The following is a 20,039-nucleotide window of genomic DNA, read 5'->3' as shown; positions in this document are numbered from 1 at the left end:
AAAAAAAAAAAAAAAAAAAAAAAAAAAACAAAACAAAACAAAAAACACAAAAATTAGCTGGGCGTGGCAGTGCACACCTGTAGTCCCAGCCACTCGGGAGGCTGAGACAGGAGAATCGCTTGAACCCGGGAGGCAACGGTTGCAGTGAGCCAAGATGTACCACTGCATTGCAGCCTGGGTGACAGAGTGAGACTCAGTCTCAAAGAAAAAAAAGAAAAGAAAAGAAAAAGAAAAAGGATTGGTTGGTATTTCCTTTTCATTCTGAGCTATAATTTTCTTTTGGGTTTTTTGTGTGTGTCTTGTTCTGTTGCCCAGGCTGGAGTGCAGTGGCACAATCAGGGCTCGCTGAAGCCTCCATCTGCAGAGCTCAAGCAATTCTCCTGCCTCAGCCTCCTGAGTAGCTGGGACTACAGGTGTGCATCAGCACATAATCTGTGAGCCTGGCTAATTTTTTTTTTTTTGTAGAGACAGGGTCTTATTATGTGGCCCTGGCTAGTCTCAAACTTTTGGGCTCAACAAATCCTCCCTCCTCAGCCTCCAAAACTGCTAGGATTAGACATGAGCCAGCACGTCCAGTCGAGCTGTCATTTTCTTGATTTCACAATTTGAAGAACATTTATTTCAGAGCTGAACTAGACAGTAAGTAGCTCTCAAGTGTAATCATTCTTCCACTAACTCACTGAAGAGTTAAAATGCAGCATGAACATTACGCTTTTAGATACAGATGTAAGTTTTAATGTAAAGGAAATTTTACTAGAGTTAAAACACATACTTTTACCTGATGTTGATAATTAAAAACTTATTTTATAGCTAAGTTACAGTAAAAGGAACAATCACTATTGCGTAAGTTATGCAAACTTTATTCTTTTGGGACACCCTCTACCAACAACATCCCAAAGCCATGTCAGTATGTCAAGCAGCCTTAAGTACTTATGAGTCAAAAATCTTAAAAGCCATTTTACTCAACAATATGCAAAAATACCCTCCAGGGGCTGAGGCAGGAGAATGGCGTGAACCCGGGAGGCAGAGCTTGCAGTGAGCCGAGATCACGCCATTAGAAAAAATGGCGTGAACCCGGGAGGCAGAGCTTGCAGTGAGCCGAGATCACGCTACTTAGAAAAAAACTAAGTAGGCTGTAGTTTTTTTCATTTTTCACCAGTGATTAAACTCCAGCCTGGGTGACAGTGAGACTCCAGGACACTTTTAAAAAGCTCTTATAATTGTTCTAGTTAATGACAGAAGTTAATAAACACTAGCGAAATGTTATATTTGGATATGATGGTAACACACTATTTATGACTCTAAATAACTAGAATATCCATCCCCACTTGCTAGAAAAACTTCATTAAATATTTACCATAAAATATTTATTTGAAAGTTGCTTTGCAAATACTAGCCATTACAAATTAAACTGCCTATCTTGTGGAACACATTATCTATTCCAGTACAAGTTCCTCAAATGCAAAATCCAATAAATTTTAAAAGTTTAAGTTCCCAGGGTCCATTTACAGAAACAAAGTATAAAAATACTATTTCTATTTAACAAGCAAAACACTTCTATTTTGTACTTACAGCAACTTCAGACTCACCTTGTTTTGTAAGTTTAACTGTGAAATATTTTTTCCTATTGCTGGCAGTTGCTTAAGGCCACTTGCACAGATTATTTGCTCTTTAAAGTTCATCGATTTTGTTTTATAAAAGCAAGGACAGTGAGGTGGTTTTCTTGCCAAGAAGTATCATATGTTAGACTGGTTTCACAAGAAGATCAAATATCCAAGGTACTCAAAAATGAGTAGAGCCTAAGTTTTATTTGTATTTTAGATCCCAACTCTAGTTTTCACAGGTATAAGACAGTCACTAAAATAATTTTAAGAGTAAAAATTTTTCTGTTAAAGGGGTTTAAATTTTATAAAGATTTATTTCCCAACTTATTTCCTACTAATTAGAACCTAAGAATGGCCTTTGTTCATCTACATTTTAAACTTTTTAACAACTGCAGAAAATGCCTCACAATGACAAAACTAAGGAAATAAAACAAAAGTAAAGAATAATAATTTACTGACAATACAATGGTAAATGTTTTCACAACATATTAGCTTATTTAATTATCTTAACAGCCCTGGAAGGTGGACCCTCATCCTCATTTTATACGGCAGAAGTAGAGGAAGTATCTTGACTCATGTCCCTCCTCCACTTACCCTTCCCACTCTTCATTTAAAAACAAAACTAAAACCCAAAGAAATTTGATCAACTGTGGCACACTCACAACCAGCTATCTTTAAATAGGTGGTGCTCCATTTAAAACACTCTATTAAGGTAATTTTATGAATCGTATTATCTTGCTCCTCAGGACAACACCTAAAAATAGTAGTAAAATCAGTTAGCTTTAAAAAAAGGCATAAAATCCTTCTAAGAGAATGATAATATGAGACATCCTGCACTGGCACAATATGTGAAAATTACGTCTTTGCAGACACAGGCTTGATATTGTACAGTCTCGTTATATCATCTATAGATTTTCTTCTGCTTGATTAAATTCATATGTATTGCCAAATATCAGATGCTAATCAAAAGTATATAACTCTTAAAAATCTTAACAAAATGATAAAACGAAAAATCCTGTATCTCAACAGTGGTAAGAGTGATACCATCTCTTTGTAAACTCAAATACTTGATATTCTGTTTAAATTAAGTAGGCTGTAGTTTTTTTCATTTTTCACCAGTGATTAAACTTAGATGTATTATCCAATCTCAAAAACTAGACTTGACTTTTCTGACATGAAGGAACTGTTTCTAGAACCTGTCTACTGAAATTTTGAAGACCTTTATAGTGTATTTTCCCCTCAAGTTCTCAAAAAAGACACATTTATATTTCAAATTATTTATTTTGGACTATTTGATTAGGGTATAATAGAGACCTTCTTTCTTTTACAACAGAACTAGCTTCTAAGAAAGCACTCACTGATACACCATCTTGTGTCATTTTCTATTTCTTTTTCATGCAGTTTTCATGTGCATATGCCTCACAGAACCGTAAGCTGCCTACTGGAACCCTACAATCTGTCACATGTCTTACAGTACTCTACAGGGCTCATGGTTGCTATTTAATAAGCACTCAGTGAAGGACCCTTACAAGGTCAGCCAAGATTAGTAAGAATATCAATAATGTATTTTGAGATTTTGTATAATGTCTAGATGTTTACACCCTATGCCAGAAATATGGTACCGAGATGGTACAAAGCGATTAAAGAACGTTATTCCAAATTATCCACTCTGAACATAAGAAAAATTGGAAAAAGTTGTGCATAAATCCAATTCATATGACACAGCACACACTGAGGCATGTCAAAGTGACTACAACATAAAGATCACAGGGTTATGAAACTTTTAAAAGTTGGTCACAGAGGACTACTGATTCTGAAGCACATAATACAGCTCAACAAATATAAAAATATTTTTTTACAGTTGCTTATAGAGAACACCTTTGTAACAACAATGAAGATTTTCTTTTTCACCTATGGAAACATCTATTTGCTTCCCTCTCATTAAGGGTCATCGACCTCACAGACATTATTCAGAATACTGCAAGAGGCCACAACAATTTCCTTCTACGATAGGTGCATATGTGGAAAACAGAACACACTCTAACTAAATTTGGTTCAGAATCTTAAGTACTGTACGCTGGGTGTGGTGGCTCACGCCTGTAATACCAGCACTTTGGGAGGCCAAGGCAGGTGAATCACTTGAGGTCAGAAGTTCGAGACCAGCCTGGCCAACATGGCGAAACTCTTGTCTCTACTAAAATACAAAAAATAGCCAGGCATGGTGGCGCACGTTTGTAATCCCAGCTATCCGGGAGGCTGAGGCAGGAGAATCACTTGAATCCGGGAGGCGGAGGTTGCAGTGAGCCGAGATCGTGCCACTGCACTCCAGCCTGGGCGGCAGAATAAGGCTCTGTCTCAAAATAACGAAAATAAAATAAAATAAAATAAAATAAAACTTAAGTACTATAAATTTTTCCCAAGTAATTTTTAATTTGCGTGAGGTATATACCAGTAATTCACCATTCTGATAGTGAAATACGGACACACCTAATTTTACTGTGCTTTGCTTTACTGTGCTTTACACATATTTAAGGTTTGTGGCAACCCTGCATTAAGCATTTCAGTACTTCTTACAATATTTCCAACTTTTTCATTATTCTTTCTGTTATAGCAGTCTGTGATCAGTGATCTTTGATGTTATTATTTTAATTGTTTGGGGATAGCATGAACCGTGCTGTTAACTGATAATATGTTTAATGTGTCCTGACTGCTCCACTGACTGGCCATTCCTGCCACTCTCCCTTTCCTCGGGTATCTCTATTCCCTTAGACACAATATTGAAATTAGGTCAATTAATAACCCTACAATGATCTCTAAGTGTTAAAGTGAAAGGAAGAGCCGCACACCTCCTACTTTCAATCAAAAGCTAGAAATGATTAAGCTTAGGAAGGTATGTCGAAAGCTGAGACAGGCTAAAAATTATGCTTCTTGTGCCAAAAAGTTAGGCTGTGAATGCAAAGGAAATGTTCTTGAAGGAAATCTAAAGTGCTACTCTAGTGAATACAAGAATGATAAATGAAACAGCTTCACTGCTGATATGAAGAAAATTTGAGTAGTTTGAACAGAACATCAAACTAGCCACAACATTCCCTTAAGCCAAAGCCCAATCCAGAGTAAGGCCCTAACTCTGTTCAGTTCTATGAAGGCTGAGAGAGCTGCAGAAGAGAAGCTGAAGCTAGCAGAGGTTTACGAGGTTTAAGAAAAGAAGCCACCTCCACAAGAGAAAAATGTACGGTGAAATAGCAAGTGCTGATGTAGAAGCTACGGCAAGTTATCCAGAAGGTCTAGCTAAGATCATCTAATGAAGGTGGCTACACTAAACAGATTTTCAATGGAGATGAAACAGCTTCCAGTGGAAGACGCCATATAGGACATATAGCAAGAGAGGTCAGTGCCTGGCTTCAACGCTTCAAAGGACAGGCTCACTCTCTTGTTATGGGCTAACACAGCTGTGAGCCAGTGCTCACTGCACATTATGAAAATCCTGGGGCCCCTAAGAATTATGCTAAATCTACTCTGCATGTGCTATAGAAATGGAACAACAAAGCCTGAATGATGGCACATCTGTTTACAGCACAGTTTACTGATTATTTTAAGTTCACTGTTGAGATCTACTGCTCAGAAAAAAAGATTCTTTTCAAAATATTATTTCACATGGACGAGGAGTCACCAAGGAGCTCTGATGGAGATGTACAAAGAGACGAGTGTTTTCATGTCTGCTAACACAATGTTCATTTTGTAGTCCATGGATCAAGAAGTCATTTTGACTTTCAAGTCTTATTATTTAAGAAAATACATTCCATAAGGCTGTAACTGCCTAGCTAGTGATTCCTCTGATGGATCTGGGAAAAGTAAATTGAAAACCTTCTGGAGCGGCCGGGCGCGGTGGCTCAAGCCTGTAATCCCAGCACTTTGGGAGGCCGAGACGGGCGGATCATGAGGTCAGGAGATGGAGACCATCCTGGATAACACGGTGAAACCCCGTCTCTACTAAAAAATACAAAAAACTAGCCAGGCGAGGTGGCGGGCGCCTGTAGTCCCAGCTACTCAGGAGGCTGAGGCAGGAGAATGGCGTAAACCTAGGAGGCGGAGCTTGCAGTGAGCTGAGATCCGGCCACTGCACTCCAGCCTGGGTGACAGAGTGAGACTCCATCTCAAAAAAAAAAAAAAAAAAAAAAACCTTCTGGAAAGAATTCACCATACTAGTTTTGTCATTAAGAATATTAGTGGCTGGCCGGGCGCGGTGGCTCAAGCCTGTAATCCCAGCACTTTGGGAGGCGGAGACGGGCAGATCATGAGGTCAGGAGATCGAGACCATCCCGGCTAACATGGTGAAACCCCGTCTCTACTAAAAATACAAAAAACTAGCTGGGCGAGGTGGCGGGCGCCTGTAGTCCCAGCTACTCCAGAGGCTGAGGCAGGAGAATGGCGTAACACCCGGGAGGCGGAGCTTGCAGGGGGCAGAAACCCCCCACGGCCCCCCAGCCCGAGAAAAACAAAAACCCCCTTTCAAAAAAAAAAAAAAAAAAAAAAAAAAAAGAATATTAGTGGCTGGGCACAGCTCACGCCTGTAATCCTAGCACTTTGGGAGGCCAAGGCAGGAGGACTGATTAAGCTCAAGAGTTCAAGGCTAGCCTAAGCAACATACCAAAACCTTGTCTCCACAGAAAATTAAAAACGTAGCCAGGTGCTGGGTGTGGTGGCGCACATGCCTGTCGTCCCTGCTACTCAAGAGGCTGAGGCCAGAGGGTCACTTGAGCCCAGGAGGTGGAGGCTGCAGTGAGCTGATAGTGCCACTGCATTCCAGCCTGAGCCTGGGCAAAAGAGAAGTGACAGAGCGAGACCTCGTCTCAAAAAAAAAAAAAAAAAAAAAAAATTGTGATTCATGGTCAAAATATCAACATTTACAGGAGTCTGGAAGTTGATTCCAAACCTCATGGATCACTTTGAGGGGTTCAAGACTTCAGTGAAGTCACTGCAGATGTGGTGAAAACAGCAAGAAAACTAGAACTAGAAGTGGAGCCTGAAGATGTGACTGAATTGCTGTAATCTCATGATAAAGCTTGAATGATGAGTTGCTTCTTCTGGATGAGCAAAATAAGTGGTTTCTTGAGATGGACTCTACTCCCAGTGAAGGACATTGTTGAAATGACAACAGAGACTTTTTTTTTGTTTTTCTTGAGATGACGTCTCACTCCACTGCCCAGGCCAGAGTACAGTGGCACCATCACTGTTCACTGCAGCCTTGATCTCCTAAGCTCAAATAATCCTCCTACCTCAGCCTCTTGAGTAGCTGAGACTACAGGTACATGTCACCACACCTGGCTAATTTTTGTATTTTTAGCAGAGATGGGGTTTCACCACATTGCCCAGGTTGGTTTTCAACTCCTGGGCTCAAGTGATCCACATGCCTTGAAACTCCCAAAGTACTGGGATTACAGGTGTGAGCCAACACAACCTGGCCAAAAAAAAAAAAAATTTTTTTTTTTTTTTTGAGATGGAGTCTCGCTCTGTCCCCCAGGCTGGAATGGCACAATCTTGGCTCACTGCAACCGCCACTTTCCAGACTGAAGCAATTCTGCCTTGGCCTCCCGAGTAGCTGGGACTACAGGGGCCCACCATTACTCCTGACTGATTTTTATATTTTTAGTAGAGATGGGGTTTCACCATATTGGCCAGACTGGTTTTGAACTCCTAGGCTCAAGGAATCAAGCAATCTGCCCCCCTCTCCCTCCCAAAGTGCTGGGATTACAGGCATGAGCCACTGCACCAAGGCCTGAGAATTTTTTTTTTTTAATTGAGATGCAGTCTCGCTCTGTTGCCCAGGCTGCAGTGGGCAACTTAGCTGATAAAGCAGTAGCAGAGCTTTAGCGGACTGACTCCAATTTTTTTCTTTTTTGAGGTGGCGTCTCACTCTGTCCCCCAGGCTGCAGTGCAGTAGCATGATCTTGGCTCACTACAACCTCTGCCTCCAGGGTTCAAGTGATTCTCCTGCCTCAACCTCCTGAGTAGCAGGGATCACAGGCACCCACCACCACACCCAGCTTATTTTTGTATTTTTAGTAGAGATGGGGTTTCACCACATTGGCCAAGTTGGTCTCGAACTCCTAACTTCAAGTGATCCACCCACCTCGGCCTCCCGAAGTGCTGGGATTACAGGCGTGAGCTACTGCTCCTGGCCTAATTTTTGTATTTTTAGTAGAGACAGGATTTTGCCACGCTGGCCAGGCTGGTCTCAAACTCCTGACCTCAAGTGACCTCCCAAAGTGCTGGGATTACAAGCGTGAGCCACCGTGCCCAGCCTGCCTCCAATTATAAAAGAAGTTCTACTTTAGGTAAAATGCTATCGAGCAGCATTGCACACTACAGAGAAATCATCTGTGAAATGAAGAATCTATGATGCAGAAAACTTTATTGTTACTTTAAGAAATTGCCACAGGCACTCCAAACCAGCAATCCCACAACCCTGATAAGTCAGCAGCCATCAGCATGGAGGCAAGGTTTTCCAGCAGCAGAAGGATAAATATCTGCTGAAAGCTCAGACGGCTGTGGCTTTTAGCAATAAAATATTTTTAAATATAATACCATTGCACATTTGATAGACTAACATATAGTGGAAACATAACTTTTTTTTTTTTTTTGAAACGGAGTCTTGCTCTGTCGCCCAGGCTGGCGTGCAGTGGCCTGATCTCGGCTCACCGCAATCTCCGCCTCCTGAGTTCAAGCGATTCTCCTGCCTCAGCCTCCAGAGTAGCTAGGATTACAGGTGCACGTCACTGTACCCGGCTAATTTCTGTAATTTTAGTAGAGGCGGGGTTTCACCATGTTAGTCAGGCTGGTCTTGAACTCCTGACCTCAGATGATCCACCCACCTTGGCCCCCCAGAGTGCTGGGATTACAGGCGTGAGCCACCAGGCCCAGCCGGAAACATAACTTTTATATGAACTGGGAAACTAAAAATTTGTATGACTTGCTTTATTCAAATATTCACTTTATTGCAGTGGTTTGGAATTAAACCTGGAATATCTCTGAGGTATGACTGTACAACAATTTTTTGTTTACATGATGTCTTGTAAAAGATTAGCATAAACTATTAAATATGTATTCTGAAAGTATATCATCTAGATTTAAATCTAGACTATTTTCTAGATGTGTTATCTATGGCACGCTCTTGGCAGTCTGTGCTCAATTTCCTCACCAGAAAATTGAACATAACAATGTTGTCACCTTTGTTCTTGGCACATGGCAAATGCTCAATAACTATTAGCTTTTATTATTAGAAATATCTGGATTTAAAGGATATCCTCTGTAACAAATATCAACTTACCAAATGTAATGTATTCATTCAAAAATATGTGAGCACCTACTGTGTCATAATTGTTTTAAGTGTTAGTAATACAGCAGTAAACAGAAGAAAATTCCTGCCCTCAAGGAACTTGCATATCAGAGGCAGCAGATGAATACGTGTAACAGGGGAAGGCAAGCACAGAAAAAAATAGTGACGAGTGTGAGTGCATACTATGTAATATAGGAGGTCCGCTAAACAGAACAGAGAAAGTGAGGGACAGCGGTGGGAGAAGAGATCAGAGCAGGGCAGCAAAGAGCCAGATCTGTACAGGCCAGTAAACAATGAGATGAGAAGCCACTGGAGAGTTCTGAACCCACTTGACTTAGTATTTTTAAAGAATCCCTCTTGCTGCTGAGTGGACAGCAGACTATAGGGCTAAACATTTTACATGGCTTCGTGAGAAACAGGCCATCCTTCAAAGCCCATTCAGTACTGAACTTATAAGCCAAATACATCAAACTAAGGATATTACTGGCTGGGTGCAGTGGCTCACGCCTATAATCCTAGCACTCTGGGAGGCTTGGGTGGGCGGACTGCCTGAGCTCAGGAGTTTGAGCCCAGGCTGGGAAGCATGGTGAAATCCCTTCTCTACAAAAAATTAGCCGGGCATGGTGGTGCGCACCTGTAGTCCCAGTTACTTGGGGAACTAAGGCGAGAGGATGGATTGAGCCCAGGAAGTCAAGGCTGCAGTAAGCCAAGAGCGTGCGTGCCACTGCACTCCAGCCTGGGTGACAAGTGAGACCCTGTCTCAAAAAAAAAAAAAGTATTATTTAACCATGGAGTTTAACTGCAAATTAAGACATGTAATTTCATCCATATAACCTAAGTCATTTTAAAAAGTGACAAATGAAAAATGAGTATGAGAAAAATTAATAGAAAAAGGCTCAGTATGCTTATTTGTTCTTTTTTTAATATTAAAAAAAAATTTTGAGAGACAAAGTTTTACTGTTGCCCACGCTAGAGTGCAGTGGCACAATTACAGCTCACTGCAGCCTTCAACTCCTGTGTTCGAGTTATCCTCCCATTTCAGCCTCCCACATAGCTGGGACTATAGGCATGCACCACCATGTCCGGCTAATTTTTAAATTTTTTTGTAGAGACAAGGTCTGTGTTGTCCAGGCTAGTCTTGAACTCCTGGGCTCAAGAGATCTTCCCTCCTCGGCCTCCCAAAGTGTCAGGATTACAGGCGTGAGCCACAGCACCTGGCCTTGCACTGTTCTTTAATGATTTACTAAAAATGCCTGAAAACAAATGGAAAAAAACAAAAACAAAAAACACCAAAATTGAATTTTCAATGCATGCCTTTTTTTCTACTATAAAAATATAGGCTATTTGAATGAGAATTCTTGAAACATTTCATTCAGTAATTGTTGAAAACACATACACGCACATTTACCACATAATGGTGAGTGTGTGCAAAATTATAATAAAAGATTATTTATATTAAAGTTATCTAGAACTTAAACATTGTCCTAAGAATTGAGAAGCTAAATAAAATTCATGTCAAAAAAAGTATCCTAGGCCAGGCACAGTGGCTCACACCTGCAATTCCAGCATTTTGGGAGGCCAAGGTGGGTAGATTGCTGGAGCTCAGGAGTTAGAGACCAGCCTGGGAAATGTGGCAAAACTCCATTTCTATCAAAAATACAAAAATTAGCTGGGCGTTGTGGTGTGTGTCTATTGTCCCAGCTACTTGGGAGGATCACTTAAACTACTTGGAAGGATCGCTTCAACTTGGGAGGCTGAAGCTGAGATGGCACCACTACACTCCAGCCTGGGTGACAGAGCAAGACCCTGTCTCAAAAAAAAAAAAAAAAAATTCTAAAATTGGCTAACTAGACTCTTCTTAAATGAAGTACAAACCATTCATGTGCACTGTTGCACATTAACAAAATCACTCGCGTTTAATAATTTGTTAGCTAAATATATCCATGAGTAATAAATAGCTATAAATTGGCTCTAACATGGGAATATATTATGTTCCTTTACCTGTACTTAATTTTCAGGCAAAAGAGCCCTGAAAAAACCAAAATAATTTCTTGCCAATTTGGAAGAGGGGTTGAATAACCGGAAGGCCCTTTCTCCAATGTGCTTTCCTTGTATGTACTGTTCGCCCATTGTCAAACACCATCAATTTGGTATCACATATTTTAGAGGATTCTTTTTATTGATATTGTTCGGTCTCAAGAATAAATTGTCTGCTTCAATGTGCATTTATAAAATAAATCTTTTTAGGTTTTAGAAATGTTTTACATTAGCAGTTACTTTAAACTCTTGAGAATACACAAAACAAGCTAGAAAAAATATTAAGAATTGGCAGATGGAACTCACAACGTGTCTTTCTAAAGACTTTATTCCTCAACATGTCTTTTGAAAGGGTATTTCTGCAATATGCTTTGCAAAATTAAAGTGGAAGCCACTTATGATTTAGCAAAAACAATACAAGGCACAAACAACAGAGGTATTTAAATAAGCTGTCCTATGTGTAGGCTACACTGAGTCTTAAGAGAGAGTACTCACTGAAAATAATGACTTCATGGATGAAGATACAGTTCCTACATACTTGTAAATAACCTAGTCTGACAACAATATCTTTATTTTCTCAAACACTGTATTGAGAAATTTATTGAGAAAATAAAGGATAAAAATCCTTTGATTTTTCTAGTATTATACTGTTTTGTGTGTAACAGTAATAATAGTAATAGATGTTTCAAGAGTTTACTGTATGTCAAGTACTATACTGTTTCACATTTAATCCTCACAATCCTGTAAAATATCATCTCCATTTTACAGAGAAATACAGATACCATTCTATCACATACAATCACCGTTTCTAGTAGAAGAACTAAGATTTCAATCCAGTTCTCACCTGTGAACGACTAGCTAGTCCCAGATTTATTAATCACCATCTGGAGATACCTAAGTATAGTGGCAAAGTACATTTGGCTAGCAAATTATTATAAAAATACATGGATGGACAAACACATAATTAAGCCAAACAAGAAAAGCTCACATGAAGTGTTAACTTGAAAAACAGAGAAGACTAAACAATAAAATATGTTGTCACCAAAGGTAGCTGAGACTAAAAAGTTAACTGTATATAAGAACCTTCAAAAGTACTAAAAATGTACTTTGAATCTGTAAAGTGATCTTCACTAAAACAAACATTGGAAACAAGTAGGAAAATAATATAAGAATACAGAAGGCCAGGGACGATGGCTCTCGCCTGTAATCCCAGCTCTCTGGGAGGCCAAGGCAGGCGGAACACATGAAGTCAAGAGTCCGAGACCAGCCTGGCCAACACGGCAAAACGCCATCTCTACAAAAATTAGCTGGGCATGGTGGCGCATGCCTGTAATCCCAGCTACTCGGGAGGCTAAGGCAGGAGAATCGCTGGAAGCCGGGAGGCGGAGGCCAGTCGCAGTGAGTTGAGATCACACCACTGCACTCCAGCCTGGGTGACAGAACAAGACTCCATCTCAAGAAAAAAAAAAAGTACAGAAAAAGATTCAACTGTGGAGCCATACTGCAAAACCTTGAGTACTAGCAAATGGCACTCAAAATAAAAAAGGCTAAGTACTGTCAATGGACCTATCAATAAACAGATGAAAAACTGCCTTGTAGGCCGGGCACGGTGGTTCACGCCTGTAATCCCAGCACTTTGGGAGGCTGAGGTAGGCGGATCAACTGAGGTCAAGAGTTCAAGACCAGTCTGGCCAACATGACAAAATGTCGTCTCTACTAAAAGTACAAAAATCAGCCGCACATGGTAGCACGTGCCTGTAATCCCAGCTACACAGGAGGTTGAGGCAGAAGAATTGCTTGAACCCAGGAGGCAGAGGTTGCAGCGAGCCGACATCGCACCATTGTACTCCAGACTGGGCAAAAAGAGCGAGACTCCTTCTCAAAAAAAAAAAAAGAAAAAGAAAAACCGCTTGTAAACTAAAACTAAAGCGTGCAAGAAAATGTAAGAGGCAGTTAAGTACTTTTTAAAAGCACCCTGACAGTAGTACTAAATAGATTTAACTACAGAAAATTACCCCTAAGAAATGCTAGCAGAAATAAACCAAACTCATCTTTCTTTGGAATTAAATTCTTAATATCTACTTGTGTCCAGTTACTAGAAAAGAAGGAGAATAATTAATTCATTGTTTCAGCAATAACAATTACTTACAGTTGGTTCAAAGAAAAGTTGACATGGGAAGACTAGAAAGCTGACAACTATCTTACCATCTCTGCTTTCAAATTCCAAGAAGCAAACTGAACAGAGATTTACTGGTAAGATAAGGAAAATAAAGGGGATGACATCTGAAGGCTGAAAGAAAAGAAAAACAAATAATCCGTTCAAGTTGTAGCATATCTGTAGTGGCAAGGTTCTTTAAGGCACTTAAATTGAATGTTTCAAGTTCAGAAAATAGAGTACTAGACCAGGCGCAATGGCTCCCGCCTGTAATCCCTGCACTTCAGGATGCTGAGGCAGGCAGACTGCCTGAACCCAGGAGTTCAAGACCAGCCTGGGCAACATAGCAAGGACCCTTCTCTACAAAAAAATTTTTAAAAATTAGCCAAGCATGGAGGCACGGCTGTGGTCCCAGCTGCAGTGTGCGTGTTTGTGTCACTGTGCTCCAGCCTGGACAACTGACTGTGACCCTGTCTCAAAAATAAAAAATAAAAAGAAACTAGAGTACTAATCTAGTAAATAATAAATGTATTGTCTGTTAAAATGAATGAATGTACTATTCTTCATAAAAGCGAAAGTTTCTCCCTCTGGAGTCAGGAGACTAGAACAGTAGTTTCTACAACTCTATTACATTATCTAAACATTTAGGAACTAAAACCACGCAAATATACATTAATAAAAATCAACTTATGAGGGAAAATGCAAGCTATGCTTAGGAGAATAACTTAAAATGGACTACCCATAGCTGTTGCCTTAGGACCTAAGCCAGAGCTGTCTGAATCACTATCATAAAAAGGGCCACTGAGGCTGGGCAAGGTGGCTCATGCCTGTAATCCCAGCACTTTGGGAGGCCGAGGTGGGTGGATCACCTGAGGTCACGAGTTTGAGACCAGCTTGGCCAACATGGCAAAACCTCATCTCTATTAAAAATACAAAAATTAGCTAGGCGTGGAGGTAGACACCTGTAATCCCAGCTATTCGGCAGGCTGAGGCAGGATAATCATTTGAAACCAGGAGACAGAGATTGCAGTGAGCCGAAATCACGCCACTGCACTTCAGCCTGGGGGATAGAGTGAGACTGTCTCCGAAAAAAAAAGGGGGGACGGGCCACTGATGAAATAGATTTACCGGCCGGGCGCAGTGGCTCAAGTCTGTAATCCCAGCACTTTGGGAGGCCGAGACGGGCGGATCACGAGGTCAGGAGATCGAGATCATCCTGGCTAACATGGTGAAACCCCGTCTCTACTAAAAAATACAAAAAACTAGCCGGGCGAGGTGGCGGGCGCCTGTAGTCCCAGCTACTCGGGAGGCTGAGGCAGGAGAATGGCGTGAACCCGGGAGGCGGAGCTTGCAGTGAGCTGAGATCTGGCCACTGCACTCCAGCCCGGGCGACAGAGTGAGACTCCGTCTCAAAAAAAAAAAAAAAAAAGAAATAGATTTACCACTAATATTACTCCTTGCAAGGAAAGAGAAGGATTTGCTGAGCTTAACCAAATAAGTAGCAGTTTTGATCTACCACTACCATTACTATGTAATGGAGTGTCATCTTCATTACATTCCTCAAACTTGGAGAGAAAATAGAACTGCAGCAACTTTCAATTTTACCATGTATAGGATGACAAAATATAAACATGTCCAATTTTATTACAGCCACAAGTAAAGACAGACAGGTCATAAGATGACAGTGGTTAAGCTAGTGCTCCTAGTTGGTGGGAATGGTGCCACTTATCCTTTCCTGCCACATCGCCTTTTATGCAACTTGACGAGTGGGAAGATACTGGCATCCCAAGCTCTGGCAGGCCTATGGTTTTATCTGCTTCCCCTCAGTTCCACAATGTTGTGCAAAACAAATCCCTCTACTGCCACTAGGAGGTGCAGCGATTGTGGAAAATATCCTCCCACTTCCAGAAAGTCTTCAAGGTCTCAAAAGCCAATGTCTGAAATACATCATTAACACTTTGGGTGGCTGAGGTCAGGAGTTCGAGACCAGCCTGGCTAACATGGCAAAACCCTGTCTCTATTAAAAATACACAAATTAGATGGCTGTGGTGGCAGGCACCTGTAATTCCAGCTACTAGGGAGGCAGAGGCAGGAGAATCGCTTGAACCCCAGAGGTGGAGGCGGCAGTGAGCCGACATCACGCCACTGCACTTCAGCCCAGGCAACAAGAGCGAAACCCCATCTCAAAAAAAAAAAAAAAGAGCCAGGTGCGGTGGCTCACACCTGTAATCCCAGCACTTTGGGAGGCCGAGGCAGATGGATCATGAGGTCAGTAGATCGAGACCATCCTGGCTAACATGGTGAAACCCCCGTCTCTACTAAAAATTAAAAAAATCAGCCAGGTCTGGGGGCACATGCCTGTAGTTCCAGCTACTTGGGAGGGCGAGACAGGAGAATTGCTTAAACCCAGGAGGCAGAGATTGCAGTGAGCCAAGATCGCACCACTGCACTCCAGCTTGGACGACAGAGCGAGACTCGGTCTCAAAAAAAAATAAAATAAGGTAAAATAAATACATCATCATACTTAAGAGCCGCTACCATACTGAATCTAAGAGTGGCTCCAGGAAACACATTTTTCAAAGAGTACATTTTTTTTTTTCTGAAGTAAAACCTCACTGGGTATCAATACACACTAAAAGTCCTAGTCTTCCTGAGTCATGGTGTGTATTTACTGCACAAAATATTTAAGTATAACACTTATTACCACTTTTTAAGAAAATTTCCCTTTTCAGCCTAAATTGCCTACAGAGGATAATGGCTACAAAATTTGTCTGCTATTGTAAAAACTAGTTCCAACTACTTTTCCTTGATGGAAACACATTTCTCCAATAGTCATTAAAGGTGGGAAAAGTCTTACTCTAGCCAGGTCCCCTCATTTTACAGATAAGGAATGCAACATCTGGAGATTCATGTGATTCTGCCTCAAATCATACACACAGCTAATTAAAAAGGTAATGCCAGAATATGAACCAGATAGTTAAACCCCCTAATCTTTCTCTCATATAAGCCCTCATTCTATTGATCTACCTATCTGAATAGTCCTTAATCGCTTCACTGTTCCTTCATTTGCAAGTTCCTTCATCATTTTATATCTCTGATAATCAGAGCAGCCATTCTATGGATCTGCTGCACATCTATTATGGCATTATAAGGTGCACAGTCTAACAGATCCACAGTTCTGTAAGATGCTTACATTTGGGGGGAAGAATTTCATCTCTTCTTGCCAGTGAAAGATGAAAATTAAAATCCCAAGTACTCATCAGTAAATTAACCTCATGTTCTAATCTTAATGTGTCAGACACCCACAAAAGCCTTAAAAAGTCTTTGGTGGCAACATTCTTCTATGTTCTTGAATAATCTGGTTGAAGTCTACATCCTAAATTGGGTAGTAAAAAGACAGATAATATTTTTCAACAATAGCTTTTCCTTTACATAACTACTTACATGGTAAATTTAACCTAAAGCACATGAAGATTAGTAACAAGTGTGATAAGCAAATATGAAAGGTACAACAATAGTAGGAATATTGCCTCAATTTCTGTCTTACAAACAATATACAGCCTCTTCAAATTTTTGAGTACCACAAATTTAGTCCTCTAAGAGAACAAGGTGTTTCTTAATGGTTTTATTCTGCTGACCTCTGACTTAGAAATAAAGAGGCAGTGCCAGGCACGGTGGTGGATGCCTGTAGTCCTGGCCACTTGGGAGGCTGAGGCGGGAGGATCACTTGAGTCCAGGAGTTGGAGGGTGCAGTGAGCTATGATTACACAAAAGAATGAGACCCCGTCAAAATAAAAATAAAAAAAAAAAAGAGGCAGCTTTTAGTCTTCTTTCGGCCTTTAAAAAACTATTTAAGTTGATATCCTAATCTTTACACAATATACTAAAAAAAAGCCAATGAACCTGGATCTGGAAAAGAATTATCAGTTTATTTCATCTTTGGTAAGCAAAAACAAAGAATATATAAATAGCTAAAGAGTACAAAATAAACAGCTGAAGCCTTAATAGCCAAATGAGTTGTTATAAAGGAAAATTATTAAAGCAAATCACTTTTCAAACTTGAAGCTTCTCAAAGAGATTTATCTCTAAATGCAAAACATCTGCTAGTTTCAAAAGTACACAATCTAAACATACGTTAAGGGCTTTATATGCAATACAATCCCTTAACCCTGAAGCCTCACAACAATATTCTAAGGTAGGTATTGTTGCATTTTCATTTTGAACCAGAAAAAACCAGGGCACTGTGAGGATAAGTAACTTCTCTAAGGTTACAAAGCTTGAACCCAGCTTTGCAGGTTCTGAAACCTATGCTCCTTGGGCACTCTATTGCCTTCTTAGTAGCACAGAAAATATAAAAATATGATCAAGCTCTAAGTTCTATCTCATGCATCAGACAAGGCACTGGAAATTACTTTGTTTCCTGGTGTCAAGAAAACAGTTTGTTATCTATACTTCCTGATTTTAGGTTAGGTGGGTGGCACAAATGAACTGTTTTTCTCACCACACTTATTGCATAATCATTAAAACCCAAAAGGAAGAGGACTGCCTAAATTCTTAAACTTTATTTCCTGCTGGCCTAGAAGACCTTACTTAACCACTGTTATATCTGATTATACTCATTTTAAAAGTTAAAGTTTTCCTTGTGCAAGTAAGAGACTGAAGTTATTTCAGTCTTAAAGGAAATCAACTATGCACTGGTCGTTTTACCTGCTTTTAAAAGCAGATCAACAGGATGTAAACCTGCGTTGTTTTTTTTCTTAAGGGGAAATTTCTTAATGACCTCTTAATTTAATCGAATGGAACAAGTAGCACACCAAAAATGATGTGTAGTGGAAAAAGAAACGGAAGAAAAACTCGCAAGAAGTTATATAGTGATCTACTTTCACTAGTGTTAGAAAAGCAAAGGATGAGTCTCTTTTTGAGTAACTTCAGGCTGACCACAGTAGCCACTTGTTACACTACTAACACCCACTCCAACACTTCAGGTTCATTAGGAATTAAGAGGAGGCCAAGAAGGTAAAAGACACAATCCAACCAGGTCTAAGGTCTCTCCGTACTACACCCTGAGGGACACAGAGAACGAGTGCATTGTGCCCCCCAACCCCAAATCTTCCCTGCTCCCCAGGAGGCAAAGCCCACAGCCTGGGGCCAAGACAGTCCTCCGGCCAGGGCAGTGACCCAGCGTCAAACAACGCGCCCCTTATGACCAAAGCGTCGGCACCCAGGGGTTGGAATAGGGGAAGGGACAGGAAGGCTTGGAAAGGAAAGAAGGGTGGCCAAGATAATGTTTTTTAAAACGAGGGAGGGTCCCTCCCCAGCCTCGCCAGCGGGGATGAGGCCCGGGGCCGGGAAGGAGTGGGTCGCCGCCATGATGGGACTGGCAGAGCCGGGGGGCGTGACGTGGGCAACCTCTAGCCCAAGGCCAGCTCCGTCTCCCCCTACCCCCTCCCCCACGTGGGCCTCGGCCACAACTGCCCCCCGATACTCACGCTTTGTCCACCAGCTCGCGCACCTTCCACATGTTCAACATCGTGTCCCGCGCGGGACGGGCCGCCGCCTCCCTCTCCTGCTCCCCACGGACCCTGGAACACTTCCGTACCGGGGCCGTTCCAGGCCGGGGTCACCGCCGCCCACCGCCTCGAACTCCCCCAGTCAGCTCCTTCCTTTGCCACAGCAGCGGGGCCGCCGGTGACACGTCGAGACGCGGCAGCAGAGGCGCTGCGTGGAGCGGAAGTGCCCGGCTTTCCGCCGCTGCGCGCGGGGCACGCCGGGACTTGTAGTTTTCCCTGAGTGCCGAGCGGGGCCGGTTCAGTTGCGAGAGCTGAGAGGAGTTGGGATAATTTTTCTCAAGCTTTCCCAGTCCCCTGCACCAGACCTACCGAGCCGGAAATTTTGGAGGTGAGGCCCAGCGATCTGTGCTTTTGCAAATCCTCCAGGTGATTCTGATCACGCTCAAGTTTCAAAACCACTGGTGCAGGATCTAGTCACACTCAAACACTTTTCAAATGTAAGGCACTATTGCTATGTTATTAGTAATGATTATACAGAAGTATGATTGGCATATGTATTCCTCATCGACAGACACATCGCTGTATTTATTTCCCAATGCCCAAGTACACTTAGATCTCTAGACCTTAGTTTCCACCCCTGTAAAATTGAAGAACTTGTATTCTAAATCCTTTTCTGCTCTAATTCTATTATACAATGTTTTATATTTAGACAACTACCTGAAATCCTTGTTAAATACTTTATTATAAACCTCAGAAACTCAGTTCACACTCCACGGGAAACTAAAAAGCCAACATTATATATACACGCACACATACGCATATATGTGACTGGTTTGTGTTTTTTTAAGGATAAATATGCACATTCCTTTCATTGCTTTGTTGCAATGCTTGGCATCACTTCCTTCTCCACTTACTCATTTTTATCAATGCTCCTGTTAAAGCTTCAAGCAACCTTAAGTTTCATTTGATCCGTCTGATGAAATTTTACAGTTCTTTTCATTCTACAAATATTTATTGGGCATCTTGTGTGTTCCAGAAGTGCGGAATACAGTTAGAGACCCAGCTCTCTTGGAGTTTAAAGGTAATTGGAAGAAACATGTAATAATCAAGGAAACATTTAAGGTAATTGCATATAGGGTAATCGCTTAGCGGGTTCTTTCTTCCCGCTTTACAGATAAAATCAATTCGCTGCAACCAAGCCATTGCAGTGAAGAGTTTGACATGAAGCTGGCCACGCCACTTGAGAGACAGAGTTATTACTCAAATTAATCTTCCTGAAAATTTGGAAGCTAGGGTTTTTCAAAGATAGTTTGTTGGGCAGAGGGTTAGGGCATGGGTGCTGCTGATTGGTTGGGGATGCAATCAGAGGAGTGTGGAAAATGGTTCTCCTTTGCTGA

At 41.3% G+C, this 20,039-nt stretch overlaps 1 protein-coding gene across 3 annotated transcripts in view; it reads right to left on the bottom strand.

Annotated features, from left to right (window-relative positions):
* Positions 1 to 18,862, bottom strand: part of CLINT1 (clathrin interactor 1) — a 78,203-nt gene extending 59,341 nt beyond the window's left edge. For 2 of the 3 annotated variants that reach the window (XM_023218823.2, XM_023218824.2), the window contains exon 1: positions 18,622 to 18,862. In XM_023218823.2, the coding sequence (XP_023074591.1) occupies positions 18,622 to 18,662 (41 nt within the window). In that variant the 5' untranslated portion in view covers positions 18,663 to 18,862. Of the gene's footprint in view, positions 1 to 13,126; positions 13,268 to 18,621 lie in introns of all 3 variants that reach the window. The other variant, XM_023218825.2, reaches the window with a different exon arrangement.
* Positions 18,863 to 20,039: the final 1,177 nt, after the last annotated feature.

Source organism: Piliocolobus tephrosceles, chromosome 4, assembly GCF_002776525.5.
Source record: "Piliocolobus tephrosceles isolate RC106 chromosome 4, ASM277652v3, whole genome shotgun sequence".
Lineage (NCBI taxonomy): Eukaryota > Metazoa > Chordata > Mammalia > Primates > Cercopithecidae > Piliocolobus > Piliocolobus tephrosceles.
Note: the sequence above shows the minus strand (reverse complement) of the source record. Positions and strands in the feature narration are given on the sequence as shown.